Source organism: Orcinus orca, chromosome 1 (genome assembly GCF_937001465.1).
Source record: "Orcinus orca chromosome 1, mOrcOrc1.1, whole genome shotgun sequence".
In the NCBI taxonomy this organism is placed as follows: Eukaryota; Metazoa; Chordata; class Mammalia; order Artiodactyla; family Delphinidae; genus Orcinus; species Orcinus orca.
The window spans coordinates 37,706,344-37,729,789 of record NC_064559.1 but is presented as its reverse complement, the minus strand read 5'-3'; the positions used below and the strand labels follow the sequence as shown (position 1 = coordinate 37,729,789).

General features: G+C 49.9%; 1 protein-coding gene across 3 annotated transcripts in view; it reads left to right on the top strand.

The window, feature by feature from the left end:
* The window catches only part of PLXNA2 (plexin A2), a 216,333-nt gene that overhangs the window by 170,104 nt on the left and 22,783 nt on the right, over positions 1-23,446 (top strand). For all 3 annotated transcript variants that reach the window (XM_049702847.1, XM_049702838.1, XM_049702845.1), the window contains 6 exons: positions 7,165-7,316; positions 13,461-13,578; positions 15,401-15,537; positions 16,459-16,626; positions 16,773-16,866; positions 20,581-20,820. In XM_049702847.1, coding sequence (XP_049558804.1) covers positions 7,165-7,316; positions 13,461-13,578; positions 15,401-15,537; positions 16,459-16,626; positions 16,773-16,866; positions 20,581-20,820 — 909 coding nt within the window. The remainder of the gene's footprint in view (positions 1-7,164; positions 7,317-13,460; positions 13,579-15,400; positions 15,538-16,458; positions 16,627-16,772; positions 16,867-20,580; positions 20,821-23,446) is intronic.

Genomic DNA, 23,446 nt, shown 5'->3' with positions numbered 1-23,446 from the left:
TCCCACATTTCCCTTCTGAATCCTGCGAATAGACAAACTTTTAATTCTACAACCGGTTAGAAAGCCAATACTCTTAAGGTAATAACAACTTAATGTCCCATTAAATGCAAATAAAGGGTTCATTAGAGAAGAGACAGTAGTAGAGTGTAAGGTGACTAAAATGGGGGAAGGAACTCCAGGTAGTGAAAAAAAGCACTTGGGAAAGATAAGGGCTTACCCTCCCTCTGGGATTTGCCCAGGGCCAGCCTGGTTGATGGCGTGTGGGATGCGCTAAGTGAGATGGTTGGCTCAGACCTCGTTTGCTGCAAATCCGCAGACCTTTGCTCAAGCCACAAGCCTGCTTGGGGTCCCTACACTCTCAGAGGATGCATGGATATCCAAGGGTCCAAAGAAAAGCATCTGAAATGATCAAAGGACCTGGAAAACAAGAGCTTCCAACAAAAGGCTAACAGAATTGCAGAAGCGCAGACCAGAGGCGACTTAATTGCTGTCTTCAGTATCTGAAAGAGGTTTGATGAGGAGGCAGCTGTTGAGTCCTCCATTCGATGAGGAATCACAGCAGAAACTGGCTTAAATTAAAATAAGAGAGATTGCAGGAAGAACTTCTTAATGCTTCCGATGTGAAAATACTGCATCACTCCCAAGCGACACGTAGGCATCTCCATTCTTACCGTGGTCATTCAAGAACATAGTTTGTACTAGAATCCTCTTGAGACCAGCTTTTCCCAGGAATAGAGAACTGGAGATATTTCTTGACAGCTGCTGTGTCCCAGGCAGTGTGCTGTGTATCAGGTTACTAAGAGAAAGCAAGGTCCCTATCCCCATATAGTTAGTGCCTTCTTGAGAAAAGACGCAATTACAGTCCGGTGGCTGTTGCTGTCTTGGGGTGTAGGCAAAGGGGCTACTAAATATTCCCTTGCAGGAAGGGTAAGCATTTGTCAGCATCATGCTTGACCAGCAGAGGGAACCACAGGTCAAATGCACATGGGCGTTACCCACTATAGCCATGGGGACCCCCAGCTCCCCCTGGGAGCCTGCATAGTACATAAGAGAGGGGAACCGGAGGTCTGGGAGGGGGCAAGGGGGAGCACACAGAGAGAGTCAGCACAGAGCCTAGGGGAGACCCTCAGACACCCCCTACACCCCATCTCAGCAGCTGCTTCTGGGCTCTTCTCTCCCTCATCCCCTACTTCTGGCTCTCCCTTCTGAGGTCCACAGAGGAGAATGTAAATAGATTTCAGGTCCACAGTATGTGCTGAAAAACATGGGGCTGAAATTCGGCCATATCGAAAGATCTTCCCAGCTGATTTCACAGGTTTTCAGCTCCCTTCCCCCTCTCTCCACACCCCTACTACACACTCACACACACCCCAAACTGTCAAACCATTTGTTTGCATGGCCGTCTCATTCAGAATTACTTTCCTGAAAGAATCCATTGAGTTCACTGGGAAATGCTGTGCCTTATCCCAGAATGGCTAATAGCTGGGGGCAAAGAAGTGGCAAGAAGGGAGGGAGGGAGGGAGGAATGAAGATGATTTTAGACACAGCCAGTGTCCTCCCAAATTTATTCTGGGTGAAAGGGTGATGTCTGGTTCAGAATATGCTTCTGTGCGGAGCCCAGAAGCCACCAACGCTGAGACCCTGCCCTGGGCATCACGGCCACTCCCCATCCAAGCTCAGGTTTTCTCCAGTCAACCCACGAGCGACTCTCTCTGCCCTGGGTCGCCCCACCATACACCATCTATGTTATGAGTTCCCTGGACCAGGTGTCCTCCTTCCAGATAAGTAGGAAGATCCCCATCACCTCTAAGCTCCCTCCAACACCACCATCGCATGTTTTTGTGATCTAGGAAGGAACAGGTGCAGGGGGAACACAAGGAAGGAAACTGCCAATTATCAAGACCTACTTCCTACTTCGAAACCACCATCATATTAGGGACTTTCCAAATGTCTTCTTTCACCTTCACAACATCCCTGTGAGGCAAGCATTGTTATCTGTTTTCTGATAAGGACACTGAGACTGAAGGTCACCTGGCTCATAAGTATCAGAGCTGGAATTCAAATTCAAGTCTGTCTCACTCAAGAGCTTACTCTCTTCCTGCTACAGACACTGCCCAAGCATCAGAAGGTCTCCCTTCCACACCACAGAGCAGCCAGCAGCCCGAGGACCATCTAAAACTAGAAGCAGAGACGTGAGGATCTGGCTGTCATCCTGGCCGTATCTTGGTTTCCCCTCTGTCTGTGGGGGAACGTCTGTAACTGCAGCCTGCCCTTTCACCCCCATCTCTGCGGGAGGTTAGCTCTCTCCTCCCCTATGGCCCCACAACTCCTTCCAGAGCTGAAAGGCCTTCCTGGGAGTTCTGCAAGCAGTAGTATGGGACTGCACCAACTTGCCTCCTTATAGACCCACGTGGAGAGGACAGACTTGGCCCCCAAGAAAATGAAGTTTTCTGGGTACCATGCTGGGTGCCCTGCAACCTAACACTGCTTTGAAGAGAGAGCCTTGGAGACTGTCTCCAGGGTAGAGCACTGCCTGGTATGAAGCGGTATCTGAAGAATCCTATTCACTCCCTCTCTGGAGGATAAATTCTTTTCCTTCAAGCCTCCCTTCTAGAGCCTCTCCTCAATTCTTGGGGAGAAATGAGGAAAGCAGTGTGCCTTGGATTTTACCACCACACAGGCAGGGCTTTGGTAGACCCTGATGCTCATCCTCACAGTCACCTGGAAGCCCTCAGGTGGCACAGGGCGTGTCACACAGGACTCCTCCCTCTGTTCCTTTGCACGCTGATCCCAGACCTCCACCTTGACTCTCTCTGATTTTTAAGCTGGGGGCAAAGGCACAGATCTTTAAAGTGTGTTGTGTATATAGAAACTGCTGGGATCTGGGTAGCACATGGTGGATATAGTATAAGACGGCAGATGTGGCTGAAGAAGTAACAAACATCAGAATGTGGAGGACCAGGCCAGGAATTAGGGACAGTGGTCAGAGGCACTGAAGACCTTTAGAGCAAGTGACTAGTAATCAGAGCAGGTATGTGTTAATGAAGCCCACCTGGCCATGTGAAGAAGTCAGATCTCATGGAGGAAGACAAAGGCCCTTGCAGTTAGTGTGGGTGAGAGGTGATGCAGCCCTGCTTATCACCTACGCTGGAACCAGAGTGGGGCACAGATTCAAAAGGCACCTGGGAGACTTCCCTCATGGCACAGTGGATAAGAATCCGCCTGCCCATGCCGGGGACACGGGTTCAATCCCATATGCTGTGGAGCAACTAAGCCCATGCGCTTCACCTACTGAGCCTGCGCTCTAGAGCCCACGAGCCACAACTACTGAGCCCACATGCCACAATTACTGAGCCCGTGTGCCACAACTACTGAGCCCGCGTGCCACAACTACTGAAGCCCACACACCTAGAGCCCATACTCCACAACAAGAGAAGCCACCACAATGAAAAGCCTGAGCACCGCAACGAAGAGTAGCCCCTGTTCACCACAACTAGAGAAAGCCCACACACAGCAACAAAGACCCAATGCAACAACAAAAAAAATTAATTAATTAAATCAAAAAAAAAAAAAGACACCTGGGAGTAAGAACCAATGGTCCCTATATTTATTATACATGGTAGGAGAGGGAAAGGAAACAGTCAAAGATGCTTGCAAGATTCCTGGCTGGGTGCACGGTGGTTCCATTAACCTTGAGAAAGGATCTGGGGAGGATAATCAGGTTGGGGTGGAAGGAGGGAAAATTAAGAGTTCGTTTCTAGACATGGTGAAATTTGAGGTGCCTGAGGGACATACGTGTGGAAGTCGAGATGTCCAGTAACAATTAGATATATGGCTATGGAGCTCAAGAGAGAGGTCTGAGCCAGCGATATAGGTTTAGAAGGCATCAGTAATGGAGACCTTGGGAATCCTCTTGCAAATCAAGTGCTCACCACCTCATCTATGTTTTGGAAATCCAGACTTTTATACATCAGTTTTGTCTTAAGCAAGAAAGAGGAAACTACATCCCATGTAAGCCCCGGGGCATGGGGGCTGCTGAGTGCTTTGACCCCCAAACTCCTTCACCACCTCCCCAGGTGCTCGTGGCACAGCACAGTGTGTGTGCTGTATGGGGAAGATCCCCGTGGACCCAGTATTGCCCAGGCACTTTCCAGTGACCCACGAGGATGCTAATTCTCCCAGCTGTTAGCTGGACCCTTCTCTTTGACATGTGTCTTCATGCCAAGATTATAATGCTTGCATATATTAATATTTTTGTAAGTCTTCCTTCTCTAAACAGTATAAGCTGGTTTATGTTTCTGGGCAGCTCTGTGCTAACAAATGAACCCTGCAGCCCCCCAAGTGCCATGACTGTGTCTCTGCCACAGACCCTCGAATGTCAGAAGGGGACAGTGCAGAGACTTCCCAGCAGGAGGAGGCTGCCCCGTGGGCCTGCCAACTCCACTGAATATCCCCAGTACAATCCCCGCATGCTACCTGCAAGACGGAAATATTTTTAGACTTTCCAGAAAGATCTCATTTCAGTTTTTCTTAAAGCTTGTGATTAACCGCAGTGAGCAAGAGAATGTATTTTTAAAAATAAAAGTGGAGGGGCTTCCCTGGTGGCGCAGTGGTTGAGAGTCCGCCTGCCGATGCAGGGGACACGGGTTCGTGCCCCGGTCCGGGAAGATCCCACATGCCGCGGAGCGGCTGCGCCCGTGAGCCATGGCCGTTGAGCCTGCGTGTCCGGAGCCTGTGCTCCGCAATCGGAGAGGCCACAACAGTGAGAGGCCCGCGTACTGCAAAAAATAAAAATAAAAATAAATAAAATAAAAGTGGAAGAAAGAGAGCAAGCTGATCACCACAGTTCTGTCAGGGTTTTCAGTAGGTGGGTTCCTGGCATCCAGGTGGCTGGAGGAGGGGAGCGGGACCAGTGATGTTCATTCCAAGTGATCAGAGGAGAACCAGGTGCTTAGATTTGCTCAAAGCTACTTCCTTCCTCCTGAATCTCTCCCGCAGGGGCATGGAGGCCACCCCTTTCCTGTTCCTCGTTACGAATATCCATCTCCCAGAGCCCAAGAGGCCTGGGGACCTGAGGAAGTGGCACCAGGGGAGAGTGTAACAGCCAAGATCTAGTGTCAGTTGTTTTTAGAACCTTCAGGGACAGAAAAGCTATGGGGCTACCGGTTCCTCATGCCAGCTCCTTTCTCTCCAAATTATCCTGCCTCCCCCGACCTGCCAAGGCCCAGTGCACAAAGATGCCTCTGAGAACCGCCGTCCCCTCCCTTGATTCATCTCATGAATCTTGTTTATTTTTATTCATAAGGTGGGATATTTTCTTCCCAGAGAAGGGAGTCAGAGCCACAGACAAGGTGACTTGGGTGAAATGGGCCCCCGGATAAGTTAGTTCCCAGCCTGGGCCTGAAGGAGGGAAGGAGGCTGCACCATGTAAGGTCTGCAGAAGAGGGTGGGAGATCAGGAGGTCTGAGTGGGAGTCTGACCTGGCTGTAGTCTGACCTGGCTGTGCAGCCAATGCACAAGAGCCCAGGAGTCAGTGGGCAGTGAGGGAGGAGGCCTGTCCCAGGGCCTCATCCCCTCCATCATCTCTTCTGTGTCTGCTATCACCTGGGCATTCGTGGCCAAGTTGGCGGCCGCATTCATGGTGCTTACATTACTGGAAGAGAGCAGTGCCCCTTTGCTGGAGACAGGAGCGGGGAAGAGTCTCCAGAGCCTTCGATAGCATTTTCGCCTGTACTCACCTCCAATCTCTGCCCAGAGGCCATATCTGGAAGATTCTGGTGGACTCTTGGCCTTGAGCAGCCCTCCTTGCCTCTCTCCCTCCCTCCTTGCCCTTCTAATGGTGTAGTGAAAAGAGTCCTGGACTTTTTTAAAACCTTGTATACATGTTGTATGATGATCTTAGAATAAGATACCCCGTATCTCCTTCCAGTTCTGAAATTCCATGCTCCTGCCTTCAGTTGGGTTCATGTCTAATTTCCTCCTGCTTTGGATAACTATGGACCTCGAAGTAGGAGCTTATTCCCTGGGATCTGTTGGATCCTGAAGAGCTGCATTTTTCCTGGAGCCTGATCCATTCCCAGACAGAAATGTATACCTTAGAGCTGCCTGATTCTGCAGTTCCTTTTCCTGTTGGGTCAAAACAAAATCAGGCAGTCGGCATTTGGTGACTGAATTAAGAAATGAATAAATAAACAATCCTTGCTGCTGGGAAGCCAGCAACATTTGGAAACTCAGAAAGCTATTTCTCTTTGGTACTAGCACGTGTCACAGGATTTTTTTTTTTTTGCAGAACAACGTCAAATATACTTTCCATCTTTGGTCATCCCCCACAGCAGTCCCTAATCTGGAACTCCTCTGAGCTCCCACAGCTCTTCCTTCACCTTATCACTGTGTACCCTGCATCAGCATTATTTATGGCTCCCTTATCTCCTCCTCCTTGACCACTAAGTTCCTCGAGGGCAGATTTCCTGTTCTATTCATCATTGTAAACTCTACAGAGGCTAGCACCCAGGAGTGGCAAATCACAGCATGGTCACAATGACAAAGCCCTTCAAGTTTACAGAATGCTCCCAGACACCCTCCATTCGGGAGCTTCCAGGGAGAGGTTGGTTAGAGATGATTATCCTTCCTACCAACTAAGAAGAAATGAGGTTCAGAGAGATTCTGTGACTTCATCACAATCAGGCTAGTGAATTAAAGTACTGCCTTGAGGGCTTCCCTGGTGGCGCAGTGGTTGAGAGTCTGCCTGCCGATGCAGGGGACACGGGTTCGTGCCCCGGTCTGGGAAGATCCCACATGCTGCGGAGCGGCTGCGCCCGTGAGCCATGGCCGCTGAGCCTGCGCGTCTGGAGCCTGTGCTCCGCAACAGGAGGGGCCACAACAGTGAGAGGCCCACATAAGTACTGCCTTGAGCCAGTACTCTCTGATAATTTCTTTTTCATAAGTGGATGAATGAATGAATCATTGGATGGATGTCCTAAGAACCGATGAAATAGCTACATCATGACAATGTCGGGATCCTAGATAAGTTGAAAAGTGGAGAAAACACACCCAGTTCCCCCAGATTCCAGGTGTCCCAAAGCCTTCCCGTGGGGAGGGAAATGGGTGCCACTGCCCCTACTCCTGTGACCGACCAGCTTTGCTCATCCCATTTCCCTCCCGCAGATTTTGACGGTGTCCGGACCCCCTGAAGGAGGGACCCGAGTGACTATCCATGGCGTGAACCTGGGCCTGGACTTCTCCGAGATCGCCCACCACGTGCAGGTGGCTGGGGTGCCCTGCACGCCCCTGCCGGGGGATTATATCATCGCTGAGCAGTGAGTCCAGTCCGCTCTGGCCCACCCTCTTCCCCACCCCGGAGCTTGTGGGGGGGACTCTCCCGTCTCCCTCCATCTCCTATGTCCCTCCTCCCATGGACCCCACTCCCTGAAGCCTTCCCAGGGCCCTCTCCTAGCCCACCTCCACTCTTAGAATACCCTATTCATTTTGATTCCCAATTCCCTGGCTCCTCTGGCATCAGGGCTCCCGGTGCAATGCTCTCGTGCAGTTGGTCTTCTCCTGCCCACTGGCTAACTGAGCCACTTTCCCAGCCAGTCCATTCTGCTCCTCCTTGCTTCCCCCCGCCCCTCCCCCCATAGCCCCCATTGGAATGCATCCCGCTCGGTGGGCTGCAGGCAACAATTTGTTTGGCTCAAGGGGCTCTGACAGCAGCTTAATCTGAGCAGGGCCTCCGCCAGAGCAAATTCATTTATTTCACTAAGGGAAATGTCAGCTGGAAATTAGAAAATAGGCATGTAGCGGTGGACAGACGAACGGGGCTCCAGAAGTGACATATGTTCCAATTTGGGGTGTTCATCTGGCAGTGGCGGCTGCTGTGAAGTTGGTGGGCAGGAGGTGGGCATGAAGCTAGGGGGGTGCTGGGGGTGGGAGGGTAAAGGAGTGATGCTTCCCCTCCTATGGAGAAAGGGAGGAGAGTAGCCAGATCCTTCTGCATGATTTATCATGTAAAGTTGGGTCAAGTCACCCTGGTTCCACTGGGCACACAGCTCTGCAGGGGGTACTGGGAGCGTGCCGTGAACAGGGCTCCTCTCCTTTAGCTCCACCCCTCGCAGCCTCCCCAGAGCCAGCCTTTAGTAACAACCAGAAAAGTGGCACTGGCAACCGTAAAAATGACACTTCATCTTTCATCAGCACTTACTCTTTCTCATCCATTCTCTTGCTTTTAATTGGTAAGGACTCTGAGAGGTAGACATTGCTATCACGGTTTTACAAAGTAGGAGAGAGTAAAAGACTTGGGAAGTGAAATGACTTCCCCCACTCACTCAGTGCATAAGTGGCCATGGTAGAGTTGGAACTCAAGTCTCCTAACTTTTGGTTCAGGCCTCTTTCCGTTCCCTAACAGCCATGGGGCAGGACTTCTGGGTAAGAGTGGCCTGCAAATTCTATTATCCGTCAGCCTGTGGCCTTCTGGGTCAGGGGCCATGATTCCAGTGTGGCCAGGGCAGGGTCAGAGTCAGAGGGGTAAGTTCCCCGACTTAGGGCACATCCAGCAGGGGAGAAGAAGGAGCTGCCTGACCCTGCAGACATTCAGGTCCTGCAGAAATGACCCTTCACTGACAGCCTTGTCCCTTCAAGGAGTGAATCATGGAGGGAAGACTGGCTGGGTCTACAGGAAAGACATGAGGAAGAGGAAAGGGGGAAATGATATAAGTAGCGCTTCTGAGCCAGAAGAGAAGGGGAGAGCTGTTGGGCTCGTCAAGATCAGATGGCTTTACAGAGCCCAGCACCCTGCCACACCCAGCTAGACTCTCAGTCACACTGACCCCAGACCCACCTTGGCCTCAAGGAGCTGCCTTGGGCCACTGGACACAGGTCAAGTCTCCAACTTGGTGAGATGCCACAGGACTCCAAAGGGAAGGGTTCACAGGGGACTGAAGGGTAAGGCTTTGAATAGAGCATTATAAATTCTTGGGCAGCTGGACATGGAAATCGCATGAGAATTGGGATCCAAGGGTCTTCTAAATCCTGCCTCCTCTACCTGCCAGCCCTGAGACCTTAGCAAACTGTTTGGTCTCTCTAATCTTCATTGGCCCAATGGAAATCATGATTCCTACTGCATGGGTTTTGGGAGAGAATTCAGTGAGATGAAAACGTGAAGACCGTAACGTGCCGTAGGAACGTAAGGAAATATTGTTCTATTCAATACCTTTGAAATCAAATGCATCACACTCACCCAGGGCCCTAGGGAAGAAAGTTCCAAGAAAAACCGGAAGTGAGGATACAAAAGGAGCCTGGGGAGGTGAATGGTTGCCAGGGGTCCCTACCAGGGCCAGTGATCACCCTAGAAAACCAGCCCCATCATCTCCTCAGGCGCAGGGCAGGCAGGAGGCAGCAGGCACATTCCTCACCTTGCCTGCACGCAGTCCTGGTTTCCAGCCGTGTCAGGCTCATTATTGAGAGCTTGTTAACATCATTAAAGCCTCCATCCTGGGCAGTGAGCAACAGGCACAATCATTAGAGATATCTGTGAGAGATGAATTTGGCTAAATGGACCCAGTGCAGAGTCCCGGGCACGGGCAGGATTAGCGGGCACAGTGATGACTCACCGTATGCTTGTGCCGTGCCATCTATCACTCAGCAATTAGGTTAATGTTGGTTAAAGGGCCCCGCTTAGTCTCTTGCAATCAGTGCCCCACATGTCTGTGGAGGGCCGGATGATTCCATCACAGGACATTTCCTGGGTGATGAGATGCAGGTTGAGGCTGCAGCTCAGCCCTGCCTGGGACAGGGGCTCTGTATGAGATGGACTCAGCTTGGGTCCTCAGACCCCCTCCTTCTCATCTGCTGCACCTACGAAGTCAGCCATGTCCTGACGGATGTTACATGCTTGTGCTCCCCACCCCAAGGATGCACACTCACGGGGAGAAAGGCACCATCTTTGCCAATCTATGGGAGGTGGTGCGGTGTGAGGCGAGGGCACCGGGCTGGGTGCCAGGAGCTCAGCTATTGATGAGCTATGTGATTTTGTGCAAGTCTCTTCGCTCCCTGATCCTCAAATGTCTCATTTGGAAATGGGTATGTAGAAATGGACCTCTACAATCACTTCTGTGGCCCTAGGATGTCAGAAGCAATATGGAATCTGCAACTCCCGCCATTAGAAAGCTTATCGGTGGGACTAATGTGAATCCAGAGGTTCCTGTCCATCAGGAGGAGTCAAGCCTCCCAATGTTGAAGCTAAATAACTAGTAGAGAGTTATTTAGTCTAACTTCTCATTTTACAAGGAGAAACTTTAGGCATCCCCAGCTGTTGTCTCCTGATAATACACAGGGAGCCTAAAGCTACCAGGGACACCGAGAAGAGGCAGGAGGCCCCCAGAAGTCAAACCACAGGAACTTTGATGACCTGTAAAGCCTAAAGGAGGAAGTGGTGGCCACACCGCTGCCTGTGGTCATCTCCAACCAGGGAGGGAGGGAGCACAGGTTCCTCAGAGCCTTAGGAACTCAGCCAGGTCTACCCCACCTCCCCCTCCTCCCACCCCAGCCCCCCGACAGCCACATCACCTCCACCCCAGCACAGCCACCATGTCCATCCTGTCCCTTCCACAAGAGACACAGAAGATTCCACTGATTCTAGGGGCAGTAGAGTGGAACGGTCAAAGGCATGAGCTTTGCAGCCAGGCTGACCTGGATTTGAATCGTGGCTCTGCCACTTCCCAGCACTATGGCCACAGATGAGTCACTTAGCACCTCTGAGCCTTGGCTTCCTTGTCTATAAAAATGGAGAAGACCCACCCTGTAGGATGCCTGAGGATGACACGAGATCCTATCTGGGCCAGTGCCTGCCACACACAGCTCGACAAATTGTAGCTCTTGTTTATTGTTGAGGTACAGAATCTGCTTTGGCCTGACCCTCGTTCCTCAATATAACCCTCTCCACTCCCTATAGCTGCCCTTGCTTCTTCCTTTAACCCTCTATCTCCTTGAGCTCAGAGAACAAATGCCAATAACACATACACTCAAGGAGACCTCTCCGTCCTTCGCTGCGAGCACTGGGTCCCAGGAATAAAAAGGAAGAAGGGTTAGAGGTCATTAGAGTTCTTCCACAACATGGTCTGAGTCCTCAGGACTCTCACCCAGCTCTTAGACTTAGCAACCCAGACCATTCTACAGTCCACCGCTGACTGCTTCTCCTCTCCCACTCACTGGATGAAGTAGAACCGCATTCCACCAGCAGGGAAAGGAGCCAAGGAAGGGAACCCATGGTCCAGCTCTAGGCACCCCCTGCAGCCTTGACCCCTGCATCATACCCTTCCAAGCGGGACACTGAGAGCCAACTGCACGCATTCAGCCTTGGACACTTGGGCAGTGCCATCTCCCATCCACCCTCTTCTCCCACGTGCTTGACGTGCAAAGCTCATCTTTTGGGCCACAAACCCTGAACAAGAAAATGTTCTAGAAAAGACAGTGTGCCAAGACGCCCCAGACAGCTGAACAGGCCATTCTAGCCTTCTCTTCTCCTAGACAGGCCCCAGGAGGAGCAAATATGCCTATGACCTTCACGTGTTCTTATGTTTCCTCTTTCCATGACTTCAAGCCTGCCATGATTTGCTTCTGCTTTTCTTCTCGAGGGTGGCTGCAGCACAGTGGCCAAGGGGGGGTGAGTGAGGGACAAGAAAGCACTGATTAGAAGAGAGAGAAAGAGACTTATCTGCTGCCTCCTCTTCTTCACACCCCAGACCCCCAGTAGAGAGTCGATAATCCTCTGATACTCCTTGAGAGCCCGGAGCAATGTGACAGGATGACAGGGACCCCAAACGGGAACAGGTGCTGGGGCCCAGGAAGCAGGATGGGAGAGTTGTTACTCCAAGCAGGTAGCAGCATGGAAATAACCCCACGTCGTACCTTAAATTAAGCTTCTCAAATGCTCCGCTAATGAGGTTTAAGGAGACGCTTACATGTAAAATACTAATTGATCATCACTATCATCTTTACTGTGGGTTCATAATTAATTTATTCACAGAGGAAGGGAAAGGAGAACGTCCTTTGACATGCACTCAGTACTTTCTTGTCGAACCTAATATGCTAAACGTAATAAGACAGTCATTGTATGTAAAGTAAATATTCACCGGGAGTGAAAGTACTTATTTGGGATTAACTGTTAGGAAGGAGCTGGAGATCGGTGGCATGCCGTGTGTGTGAGCACGCCATGTATTTGTTTAATGCAAGTTTTATTACATCAAAATGAAATCTCTGTTTAGTTACCTTCCTTCCTAGAGAAGTTGTTGAGATAAGCGTCCTCCGTTAAACACGGATCTTCCCCACCGTGCCTGCATAATGCTGGGGATTAGTGGAGAGGGGTCTGTTTTTCTGACTCCCCACTAAACCAACCTACGAAGGGCACCAGACTGCTCAGACTGAACTCTTAAATGGCATTGGGAAGGAAAGAAAAGCCTTCCATCTGTCCCCTGGGTTCCCTTTTGCTGAGCCTGGTGGAGCCCTTTCCCACCCATCCCGTGCCTTAAAATTCCAGGCAAGAGATCCCCCCAAGAATCTGATTTCTTCAGTCCCTCCCATATCCTCCAGCTGCCCACTCTTTCTAGAGTCTGCTGTGGCTAAGGCAACCCGTCTGTAAATGTGCTTGTTGTAACTTATCTCAGGTACCAGGGAAGCCCTCACTGGGGGTATCAAGCTGCACATCACGAGAGAGAGTGCCTCCCCCCTCCCTCCCCCCGCCGCCACCGTTCTCCAGTTCTCCTGTTGATGTGAGACATGACTTCCAACCCCAGGGCTGGTTCACCGCCTCGCCCACCAGCTCTGTGAGCTCAGCCCTTGATTAAGTGGGAGTCCAGTGTCGATTGCTGTCCTAATGAACTCATCCACCTCCCACCCCCTCGCCTGCTGCCACTGGATGCCACTCCTCCCATTCAGCTGGGAGCTCCGGTTTGGGGAACTCACTATCTCACCAGATTATCTGTTCCCTCACTGCGGGGGAAACAAACCACAATTGAATCAGCTTGGCAAATCAGTCCTCACTCCCTCTTCTCCGGAGTGTTGCAGTGTTGGCTTGTCACACAAAACAGAGCACTAAATTACTGCCCCTAGATCTCTCTGTTGAACATTAGGTTTATTCCACAAATATCGGGTTGATACCCAATGCCAAGCCCTGCACTAGGCACCGGGGACTAGAGGCTTGCTCATAGAAATAGGCAGCATAGCGTTTCGAGGGCTCTAGAGTTGAGCTCATCCAACCTCTCACTGTACCAATGAGAGACTAAAGCCCAGAGCGGGAAAGTACTTTACCCAAGGTCACACAGCCACATGGTTGAGCAAGCTGAGTCTTGGTCCAGCACTATTGTAAGACTGTGATGAGTCATTCACTGTGACTATGACGGGGTGAGCAAGCTGGGGCAGGGATGCAGCTCTCCCCAGGTCTCTCATGGAAAGGTTTGCTCTCTCCTCAGGATCGTTTGTGAGATGGGCCATGCCCTTGTGGGGACCACCTCTGGGCCCGTGCGCCTGTGCATTGGCGAGTGTAAGCCAGAGTTCATGACCAAATCCCATCAACAGTACACGTTTGTGGTGAGTATTGGGTCTAGTGCTGAGCTACAGGCTTCTAGCAAGGGCATATTTCTGCTCCAGGCTTCTCCCAGGAAAGTCCCACCCACCCCTCTCCCGAGCCGGCACCTCCAGGCTTCTTGCAGATGGAGTAGGAGACCAGAAAAGGGAAAACCTGTCTTTCCTGGGTGGGTCAAGTGCATGACCAACAACACTTTGGAGACTTTGGCGTCCCAGAGAGCCAGAGGTCAGAGTTCTAAATAAGCAAAATCAGGCCTTTCTTAGAAAGTGGATCCTAGACACAGGGTGGGGAGGGGCTGCCCTTTGTCCCACCGATGTGATATCTCTGTCTAATTCCAGCCTAATGAGGACAGATCATCTGAGGGACCTAATTATAAAGGTCTATATTTATCCACACACTTCGTTTTCTGCCAAGGATATTGTAAGTGGGAGTTTAGAGGAGCCATTTGGAATCCTGCAGGAACGCACATCTGTGTGCAGGACCATGGGAGTGGGATGTACGAGTGAGCTGCTCTGTGTGTTGGTGTGGTTACACACACATATGCACACACTCAGCCCTGGAAACACTTCTTCCCGCCCAAGCAACAGATGGTGGACTCACAAAGGCTTTATTTTCTCGTGCTGAACAACCTGCTTCTGGGGCTCCAAAGTCCCTTTTCTGACACCTAGGCAGCATTGCCACATCAAGTTCTTCACTGAAAAGTGTTAACACCAGCGGAGGGGGTCAAACCAGCCTTGCTCAGAGTATTGAAAATTTATTTGACCACAAAATTCTCTTCTCTCTAAAGCATTTTACTGCTTGTTTTAGGTTTTCCAGTCTCTGCCTTCTTATCTCAGCATCTCCACCTTTCCTTGTACCAGTCTTCTCTCAGATGGGAGGGTACCATGGCCTATATCTGCAGCCCACCTACCCCATCTCCTGTGCAGGACAGACAGGGTCTCGTGTGAGAAGCAAACCCAGAAAGACTGGATGGAGAGAGCTGTAGAGTGTCAGAGCTGGGAGGGCTTTACAGATCATGTAGCCCACTCTCCTGTCTTGACAGAGGAGGGAACAAAAGCCCAGAGTGATCCAGAAACTTGCTTCAGGGCCCATCACTAGTGAGTGGCTAATGCGGACTAGAGTTCATGCCTGTGTAGGTGCTCAGTTAAATGCACTTTCCACTCCACTCCGCTGCCGGCTAGGCAGGAGCAATTTCTTTGTGATGCATTTTAGGCCAGATGACATTTCTTTTAGGCTTCAGGCTTAATTTTACAATTTAGTGAGCTTACTAGAAAATCCCAGCCAACGATGGGCCATCCTCCTGGTGAAGGTCAGGGAAGACGCATCTAACATTTCCTGACAGGTCTCTGCACCTGTTGTGCCCTTCTCTTGCTTAGGGAGGGACGGAAGGACACAGGCGTGGGCCATTAATGGATCCTCTTGGTGGCCCAATCCAGGCAGGGATCCTTTATTCAGCCCTATCGATTTTGTGCCAAAAAAATCAGTATGCACTCCAGATAGAGAAGCATTTTCAAATTGTTCTCAATTTGCAAACTAATTGATAGATTAGTCAGTGTCATCTCTGCCTTCCCAACAGTGTTATGAGCATAAGACTCCCAGGGGAGTTAATTAATTGCAAAACACAGCCCTTCTGCCTTCTCTGGATATGCCTGGAGCCTCTTCTTAGAAAGGGTCTGAGCTCCAGGGTAGGCAAAGAGTGTTTGGGATTAGAAAGGGTTCACTCTGAGCGTGGACACAGTCCCTCCTTCTGTCTTTAAGTCTAGCCTGGGTTTCTCCCTTTGGGTAAAACCTGAGCTGTGATCATTTCTCTGCTTCCTCCCAAAGAACCCTTCCGTGTTGTCACTCAGCCCCATCCGAGGGCCAGAGTCCGGAGGCACCATGGTGACCATCACGGGCCATTACCTCGGGGCTGGGAGCAGCGTGGCTGTTTACCTGGGCAACCAGACCTGCGAGTTCTATGGGTGAGATGGGCTCAAAGGAGCCCTAGGAGACTGTACACGTGAGGCCTGTGCACACATGTTCCTGTGCATGTTCACATATGTGCCTGCCCCATCATCCCCATGTTATGTGTCATGTCCTGGGCCCGAACACCATTCCAGTCACTGTAAGAAATATATACCACTAGTCAATTTGTATCGCGAGTATCATAGGGGCTAAATACTTCTACAGATATTTAGCAGTGAGGACCATAAGAGCTGCTGATGAGGGAGGTTCCCGGGAGCTCTCAGTCACCACCAGGATCAAGCATTCATTATGTCCCCACCATGGTGACTTGAGAAACATGGAGATTGCATGGCCTCTGTCCTCTGCAAGCACAGACTCATCCTCAGGGCATCTCTTATGCGCTAAAAATTGAACACCTACTATTTGTCTATTGTCAGATATTCTGATGAAGCCCTGGGGATGTAGAGAATCTAGAGAGAATTCTGAAAGGATCCCTGGATGAGAACCCAACTTGCCCAGTACATCTCCTCCCTGGACCATAAACTGCCTGAGGGCAAGGACTGTATATTTGCTTCTCTGCCTAGCAGGTGCTCAAGTTATTAACTGACTGACCAGACACTAAGCACTGGCTAAATAGTCATGGTCTAGAAAAATCCAGAAAAGAGGAGTTCCCGCAAAGCCCAAGGAGCCCCGCCCCTGCCCCACCTCTCTAATCCCCTTCTCCAGTTGGCTCCCTCCCTAGTCCATCTGGAGTGGGATCTCAGGTAAAGAGAAGCACTGATACACACTGCTGAGGGATGTTCCCCAGTCTAGAGTATAAAAGGACAGAAGAACATTCCTGGGCCATACCCCCCAACCGGGGAAAACCCCTTCTCAGGCCAGAGGCTGCACCTCTTGCCCATGCCTTTGCTCACAACCCTCCTGCGGTCTCCCTGTAGGCGATCAATGAATGAGATCGTGTGTGTCTCGCCCCCGTCATCCAATGGGCTGGGGCCCGTCCCTGTCTCCGTGAGTGTCGACCGAGCCCGTGTAGACAACAACCTGCAGTTCGAGTACATAGATGACCCCCGGGTGCAGCGCATTGAGCCCGAGTGGAGTATCGCCAGGTGAGGCAGAGCGGGCGGGGATACACCCAGCTGCCGTGCAACCTGATCCCTTCTGCCAAAGTGCAGCTCCCGTGAGGATCCTAGGGGGACAAGTGGTAGCGGTTTGAGAGGGTTTTTCACCTAACCCAGACTCTGCTTGTTCCCAGTGGCCACACACCCCTGACCGTCACAGGCTTCAACCTGGATGTCATTCAGGAGCCAAGGATCCGAGTCAAGTTTAATGGCAAAGAATCTGTCAATGTGAGTAACCACGGGTCCCCTTGATCTGCAGGAAACATGGCTGTGTCTGTGTTTTGCAGTGTGATAAGGTCTGTGTTAGGCACTGGGGCATTCGACCACCAGAGAAGAGTCCAGAATCATGGCCCCAAACACCTGGGCCTCACAATGATTTTTATAATTACAGTATAATCATTTCTTGTCAGAAGGTGATGTCATGAGTGTATAAACATACTGGCTTCTGAGCTTAAGATATGGTGCAAAAGGGCTCCTGTTTTCTGCCATGTTCACTTTGAGGTCCGATAAGAGGTAGGGTGAGAGGGAGAAGAAATTCTGGATCCAGATTCAGACATCTGTGAATTGGAAACAAAACACCACCATCTATTAGCTCTACAACCATGATCAAGTCGTTTAACGTCTCTGATCCTCCCTTCCCTGGCTAGAAATGCTGATGATAAGACTTGCCTCGCAGATTTGTAACCTGCAACGAGGCTGGCACCTGATAAACGTTAGTCACTGCATGCAGATATTTCCACCCTGGTTGCTAAGATGATCAAGCTGAACATTTCACTTTATTCCTCTGTGCAGACCCATGTAATTTAATTTTTTTCCACTGTGGATTTTTGTGATGTTAAAAAAGTTCTCTATCATAAGAGCAGAATGTCTGCTATGTTGTGATAAATTTTTTAGTTCGTTCTACTGGCTCCATCCTTCTCTTTTCAGGCAATATTTTCTGAAATGTTATTGTATTCATAATTATAGTCCAGGAGATGCTATTACGGCCATTATTTTTCATATGAATTACTGCTTTGACCTTCTGGGCATTGACGAGGCTGAGATGGAGACGGAGATGGGCAAGATGGTGTTGGATCTACCCTCTTATCCCTGACACATTCCCAGCATGCTTGAGGCTTCCCTAGGCAACAGAGAAATACAGAAAGGGACAGGCTGCCAGAAGGCTAGATCTGGAAAGGTCTCAGGGATGATCTAGTCCAAACTTCTCACTGTATAGCTTAGAAAACTAAGGCCAGAAAGCAGTAATGACTTGCCCCCAGTCATGAAGGTGGCTGGTGGCAGGACCAAGCTAGATCCCAAACATCTGACTCTTCTCACTAGACCACGTGAGATGATGGCGGGCTTGACATTTCATCATGCCAGAGACGTGGAGACACCTGTATCACACCTCCAGTGACCCATTGTGCTCACAGCTCTTTGGGCTAGAAGAGCACGCAACTCCAGATCCCAACGTAGAGCCTGATCCATGAGTGAAAGAGGGGTGCCCCCGCCCCACTTCCAGACCGAGGCTCAGTGTCCCCAGGCCACCTCCATCTGTTTGCTGTCTCTAGGAGTTGGCCAGCCTGGGGAGGGGCAGCCCCTCCAGGACCAGCAAGGCCCCAGAGGTTAAAGCCTCAGAACACAGAAAAGAAAAGACGTGGTTAATCTAGTACAGAGGGGATTTTGGAGGATGAGTGCATGACTGACAAGATTAACCTCCAAAGGCTGCAGCATTGGTCCCCGGGAAGCTATTGGAAGAGAAGACTGGGCTGGGCAGGCCTCCCCACACCTGGCAGCCTTCTGAGAAGGCCTGGGTCCTGGGCGTCCTGTGCGCCCGCCAGGACACGTTGGCAGCCCCAGGCAGGAATCTCCCCAGCAGTTCTCCCAGCCCACCCACCAGGACCTCAGTGCTTCAAGGAGTTAAGAGACAGCTCCTGCCTCTCGAGCATTCGGGGCCCTGAACTCCAACAGGGACCTGCTTGGAGTCTGCAGGCTGGCAGGCAGCCTGGAGGAAAGGCCTGGGTGTGCAGGTTTCCACCAAGCCGGGCCCCAGCATGGGAAGCCCGTAAACTCCGCTCGATGCCCTCTCTTTCAGGAGTGGTGAGAAAGAGCCATGTTGCCCCTGAGGCCCTACCTGGGCCCCACGTCATCCTTAGTCCCCGGGGGCTACCCCCTGCCTTTGGGTTTGGAAGCAGCCCCGTGAAAAGGGCCAAAGCGAAGGCCGCAAAACCCAAAGGAATGTTTGGCAAAGTGCCTATGCAGCGCTGGGCAGAGAGCAAACGGAGGCCGTTTGTCTGGGGGTGATTTGCTCATTCACAGAGGAGTCCCATCCAGGGACACTGGAGTGAGCAGGGAGGACGATGAGGGGCGGGGCAGGGAAGCGGTGCTTGGGCTGGGAGGTCTGCCCTGTGGAACCCAGGGAGGGGACTCCCAGCTCAACTCTGTTTGACCGCACCACCATTTTCCTCGTGCCAGGGTGTCCCCAGCTGGAACGTGAAAGGGACATTAGGTTCACAAGGGGCTGCTGAAGGGTGAGCTGAAAAGGGCGGGGATGCGTACTAACCTCCGACACGGCACGAAGCCCTCAGCGAGCTGTTGGTTTAAACTCTTCAACTCCCTCTGGAAAGGGAGGGTTAAGACTTGGAGCTCTGACATAATTTCTATGCAAGCATCAGCTTTTTTTGCAATTTCACACACGGTCTTGTTTTCCGAACATGAAGCCTGGGTATGTGTGTGTTGGCCAGACACGCAACATGTGTGGACCTGCCAGGACAGTGTGTACTTGAGCAGGGTTCTCACAGATGCCCTTGGCTGTTGCTGGGACACTGTGACTCCCAGAGCCAAAACTGAGCCACACAGCGCGAGACAGGAGGAGGTGGGGAGGGGTCCAGGTTTTCTTCCCAGATCACACGTGGGTCCTAGAGCGCTTTCTTCAGTCTGGCTGCTGCCTTGGGAAGCCCTCAAACTAAACCACCAGAGGAGAGAATGGCACAACACATGCCACACGGGGCCACCTCAGCTAGGATGTTATTTGGGAGATGAGGGTCCACCAAGGAAGAAAGGACATTATGAACTCAGTGTCAATACCAAGGTTATACCCCCATGGAGAGTTAGGGGGCACTCGGTTGGAGAAGAAAGAGATCCTGACTAAAACATTTAAGGAGGTGAAGGATCCTTTTCATCCATCAGTGTTTTCAATAAACATTAACTGAACACCTACTATGTGCTCATCTCACACAACTTCCTTCCTTCCATCTCACACACACACACACACACACACACGCGCGCGCGCGCGCGCGCGCGTGCGGGAGACTGCTTCTGTCCTACTTTTTCCGCAAACATCCATGCTCCCTCATCCCCAGACCTTTGCTGCTGTTCTCTCTGCCAGGGACTTGATCCCTTACCATCCCCCCTGTCTGGGTAAGTCCTACGCATTCTTCAGGTTAAATTTCATTCATCTCTTCCAAAGGAAAGCTCCCATGAGCCACCCTCACCCTGCCTCAGGCCATGCTCGCTCGCGCACAAACACAGGCTCATGCACACACACGGACACCCACAGAGTGCCTGGTACTTCCCCAACCCGGACGTTTCTCACCTCCATCCATGCATTTAACAGTGCTGGTGCCCCTCCTGTGCTCCAGGCCCTCTGCCAGGACTGCACTGTAATGCTTGTCAAATCATTTGTCTCCCCGATAGACTGAGACTGTTTCACGGATGGCCCAACTACTGGCACCGTTCCTGGCACAGAGTAGGTGCTCACTCAGTGTTGGTGAATGAATAAATGAAGTTAAAACACGCCCCTCCCTGCCAAAAAAGAAAAAAACCAAACAATTTCACAGCCCTTTTCCTCAAGCAAGTAGCCCACTGGAGACCGGCCAAAACAAGCAAAGGGTGGGAGGGCGGCAGTATGACCCCCACCATCACCTGCTGGGTGTTTGAACGCCGTGCTCTTGGGCCCTTTAGGTGTGCAAGGTTGTGAACACCACCACCCTGACCTGCCTGGCACCCTCCCTGACCACAGACTACCGGCCCGGCCTGGACACCGTGGAACGGCCGGACGAGTTTGGATTCGTCTTTAACAATGTCCAGTCCTTGCTGATTTACAACGACACCAAGTTCATCTACTACCCCAACCCGACCTTTGAACTGCTCAGCCCCACTGGGGTCTTGGATCAAAAGCCGGGATCCCCCATCATTCTGAAGGTAGGAGGGTGGGATGGCTGCCTGCCATGCGCAGGGGTGGCCAGAGCACCCCTCTCCTGGCCTGGCCTCCCTTCGATGCACACGGGCTCACATGGCTGTCATCTCCCTGTGAAGGGAGCTTAGTTATACATATCGACCCATTGAGTGACATATCTTGCACTTGGGATTCTCAAGGAACACTGTAGAGTATTTCTGTGTGTCCTTGTGAGCTTTGGGACCTAAAAGTCCTGCAGTGCACTGGAAGCAACGATGTCCTTTATTGACCCCATCCGTGGCCGCAGTAACTGCCCTCAGATGTGAAGAGGTCACGGTCCCCTGGTACCATCCTTCCAGGTGTGTGTTACTCTACCACTTTCACTTCTATCCCCTGCATCCTCCCCCAAACTTTCACTTGTTTACTGTTTGGTCCCCCCTTCCTTTCTCTTTACCACTCTCTTCCTCCCTTTCATTCTCTCTTCCCTTTGTTTTCTCTTTTTCTGTCTAAATTGTGGCTGTTAGAAGTCCTCTCCAAAAACTTACCATGGAGTCACTCATTGGTTTTTGCATTGCTCCCCTTACCCCGCCTCTTTAATCTCTTTTTATTTTTATTTATTTATTTTGTTCATCAACATTAGAATATACTTTGCATTTATATAATAAAATATAGAAGACAATAAAAATAAGTGAGCATTGCTACAAGCAACAACAGAAATAAAACTCATGAGCAATATTCAGCAAAACAAGGCAGACATAAAATGATATACATTGTATGGTTTCTTTTTTAAAAATTCAAAACTGGGCAAAACAAATTTATGGTGAAGATAATGGTTACTTTGGGGGCAGAAAGCAGGGGTCATGATGAGGAAATGGTATAAGGAAGGCTTCCGAGATCCTGGGAAAATTCTGTTTCTTGATCTGAGTAGTGGTAATACTAATGGGAGTTCAGATAACTCACATAAGTCATAAGTTTATAGTTAAACTTATGCACTTTTCTCTGTGTTATAACTTATTAAGAAAGCTAAGACAAAAGCCTTATTTAGTTCATTAAGATCAACAGCTGGCAAAGAATTATTGAATATTATTTCAGACACCTACAAAGTTCAAGGAACCGTGTAAGGTGATGAAAGATTCCAAGTCCATTCCACTATCAAATTTTTTTTCTTATTAGTCATCCATTTTATACACATCAATGAATAAATGTCAATCCCAATCTCCCAATTCAGCACACCACCACCACCACCACCCCACCGCTTTCCTCCCTTGGTGTCCATCTGTTTTTTCTCTACTTCTGTGTCTCAATTTCTGCTCGGCAAACCGGTTCATCTGTACCACTTTCTAGGTTCCACATATATGCGTTAATATACGATATTTGTTTTCCTCTTTCTGACTTACTTCACTCTGTATGACAGTCTCTAGATCCATCCACGTCCCTACAAATGACCCAATTTCGTTCCTTTTGATGGCTGAGTAATATTCCATTGTATATATGTGCCACATCTTCTTTATCCATTCGTCTGTTGATGCACATTTAGGTTGCTTCCATGACCTGGCTATTGTAAATAGTGCTGCATTGAACATTGGGGTGCATGTGTCTTTTTGAACTATGGTTTTCTCTGGGTATATGGCCACGAGTGGGATTGCTGGGTCATATGGTAATTCTATTTTTAGTTCTCTAAGGAACCTCCATACTGTTCTCCAAGTGCCTGTATCAATTTACACTCCCACCAACAGTGCAGGAGGGTTCCCTTTTCTCCACACCCTCTCCAGCATTTGTTGTTTGTAGATTTTCTGATGATGCCCATTCTAACTGGTGTGAAGTGATACCTCATTGTAGTTTTGATTTGCATTTCTCTAATAATTAGTGATGTTGAGCATCTTTTCATGTGCTCCTTGGCCATCTGTATGTCTTCTTTGGAGAAATGTCTATTTAGGTCTTCTGCCCATTTTTGGATTGGGTTGTTTATTTTTTTAACATTGAGCTGCATGAGCTATTTATATATTTTGGAGATTAATCCTTTGTCCGATGATTCATTTGCAAATATTTTCTCCCATTCTGAGGGTTGTCTTTTCGTCTTGTTTATGGTTTACTTTGCTGTGCAAAAGCTTCTAAGTTTCATTAGGTCCCATTTGTTTATTTTTGTTTTTATTTCCATTACTCTAGGAGGTGGATCAAAAAATATGTTGCTGTGATTTATATCAAAGAGTGTTCTTCCTATGTTTTCCTCTAAGAGTTTTATAGTGCCCGGTCTTACATTTAGGTGTGTAATCCATTTTGAGTTTATTTTTGTGTATGGTGTTAGGGAGTGTTCTAATTTCATTCTTTTACATATAGCTGTCCACTTTTCCCAGCACCACTTATTGAAGAGACTGTCTTTTCTCCATTGTATATCCTTGCCTCCTTTGTCATAGATTAGTTGACCATAGGTGTGTGGGTTTATCTCTGAGCTTTCTATCCTGTTCCATTGATCTATATTTCTGTTTTTGTGCCAGTACCATATTGTCTTGATTACTGTAGCTTTGTCTGAAGTCAGGGAGTCCGATTCCTCCAGCTCCGTTTTTTTCTCTCAAGACTGCTTTGGCTATTTGGGGTCTTTTGTGTCTCCATACAAATTTTAAGACATTTTGTTCTACTTCTGTAAAAAATGCC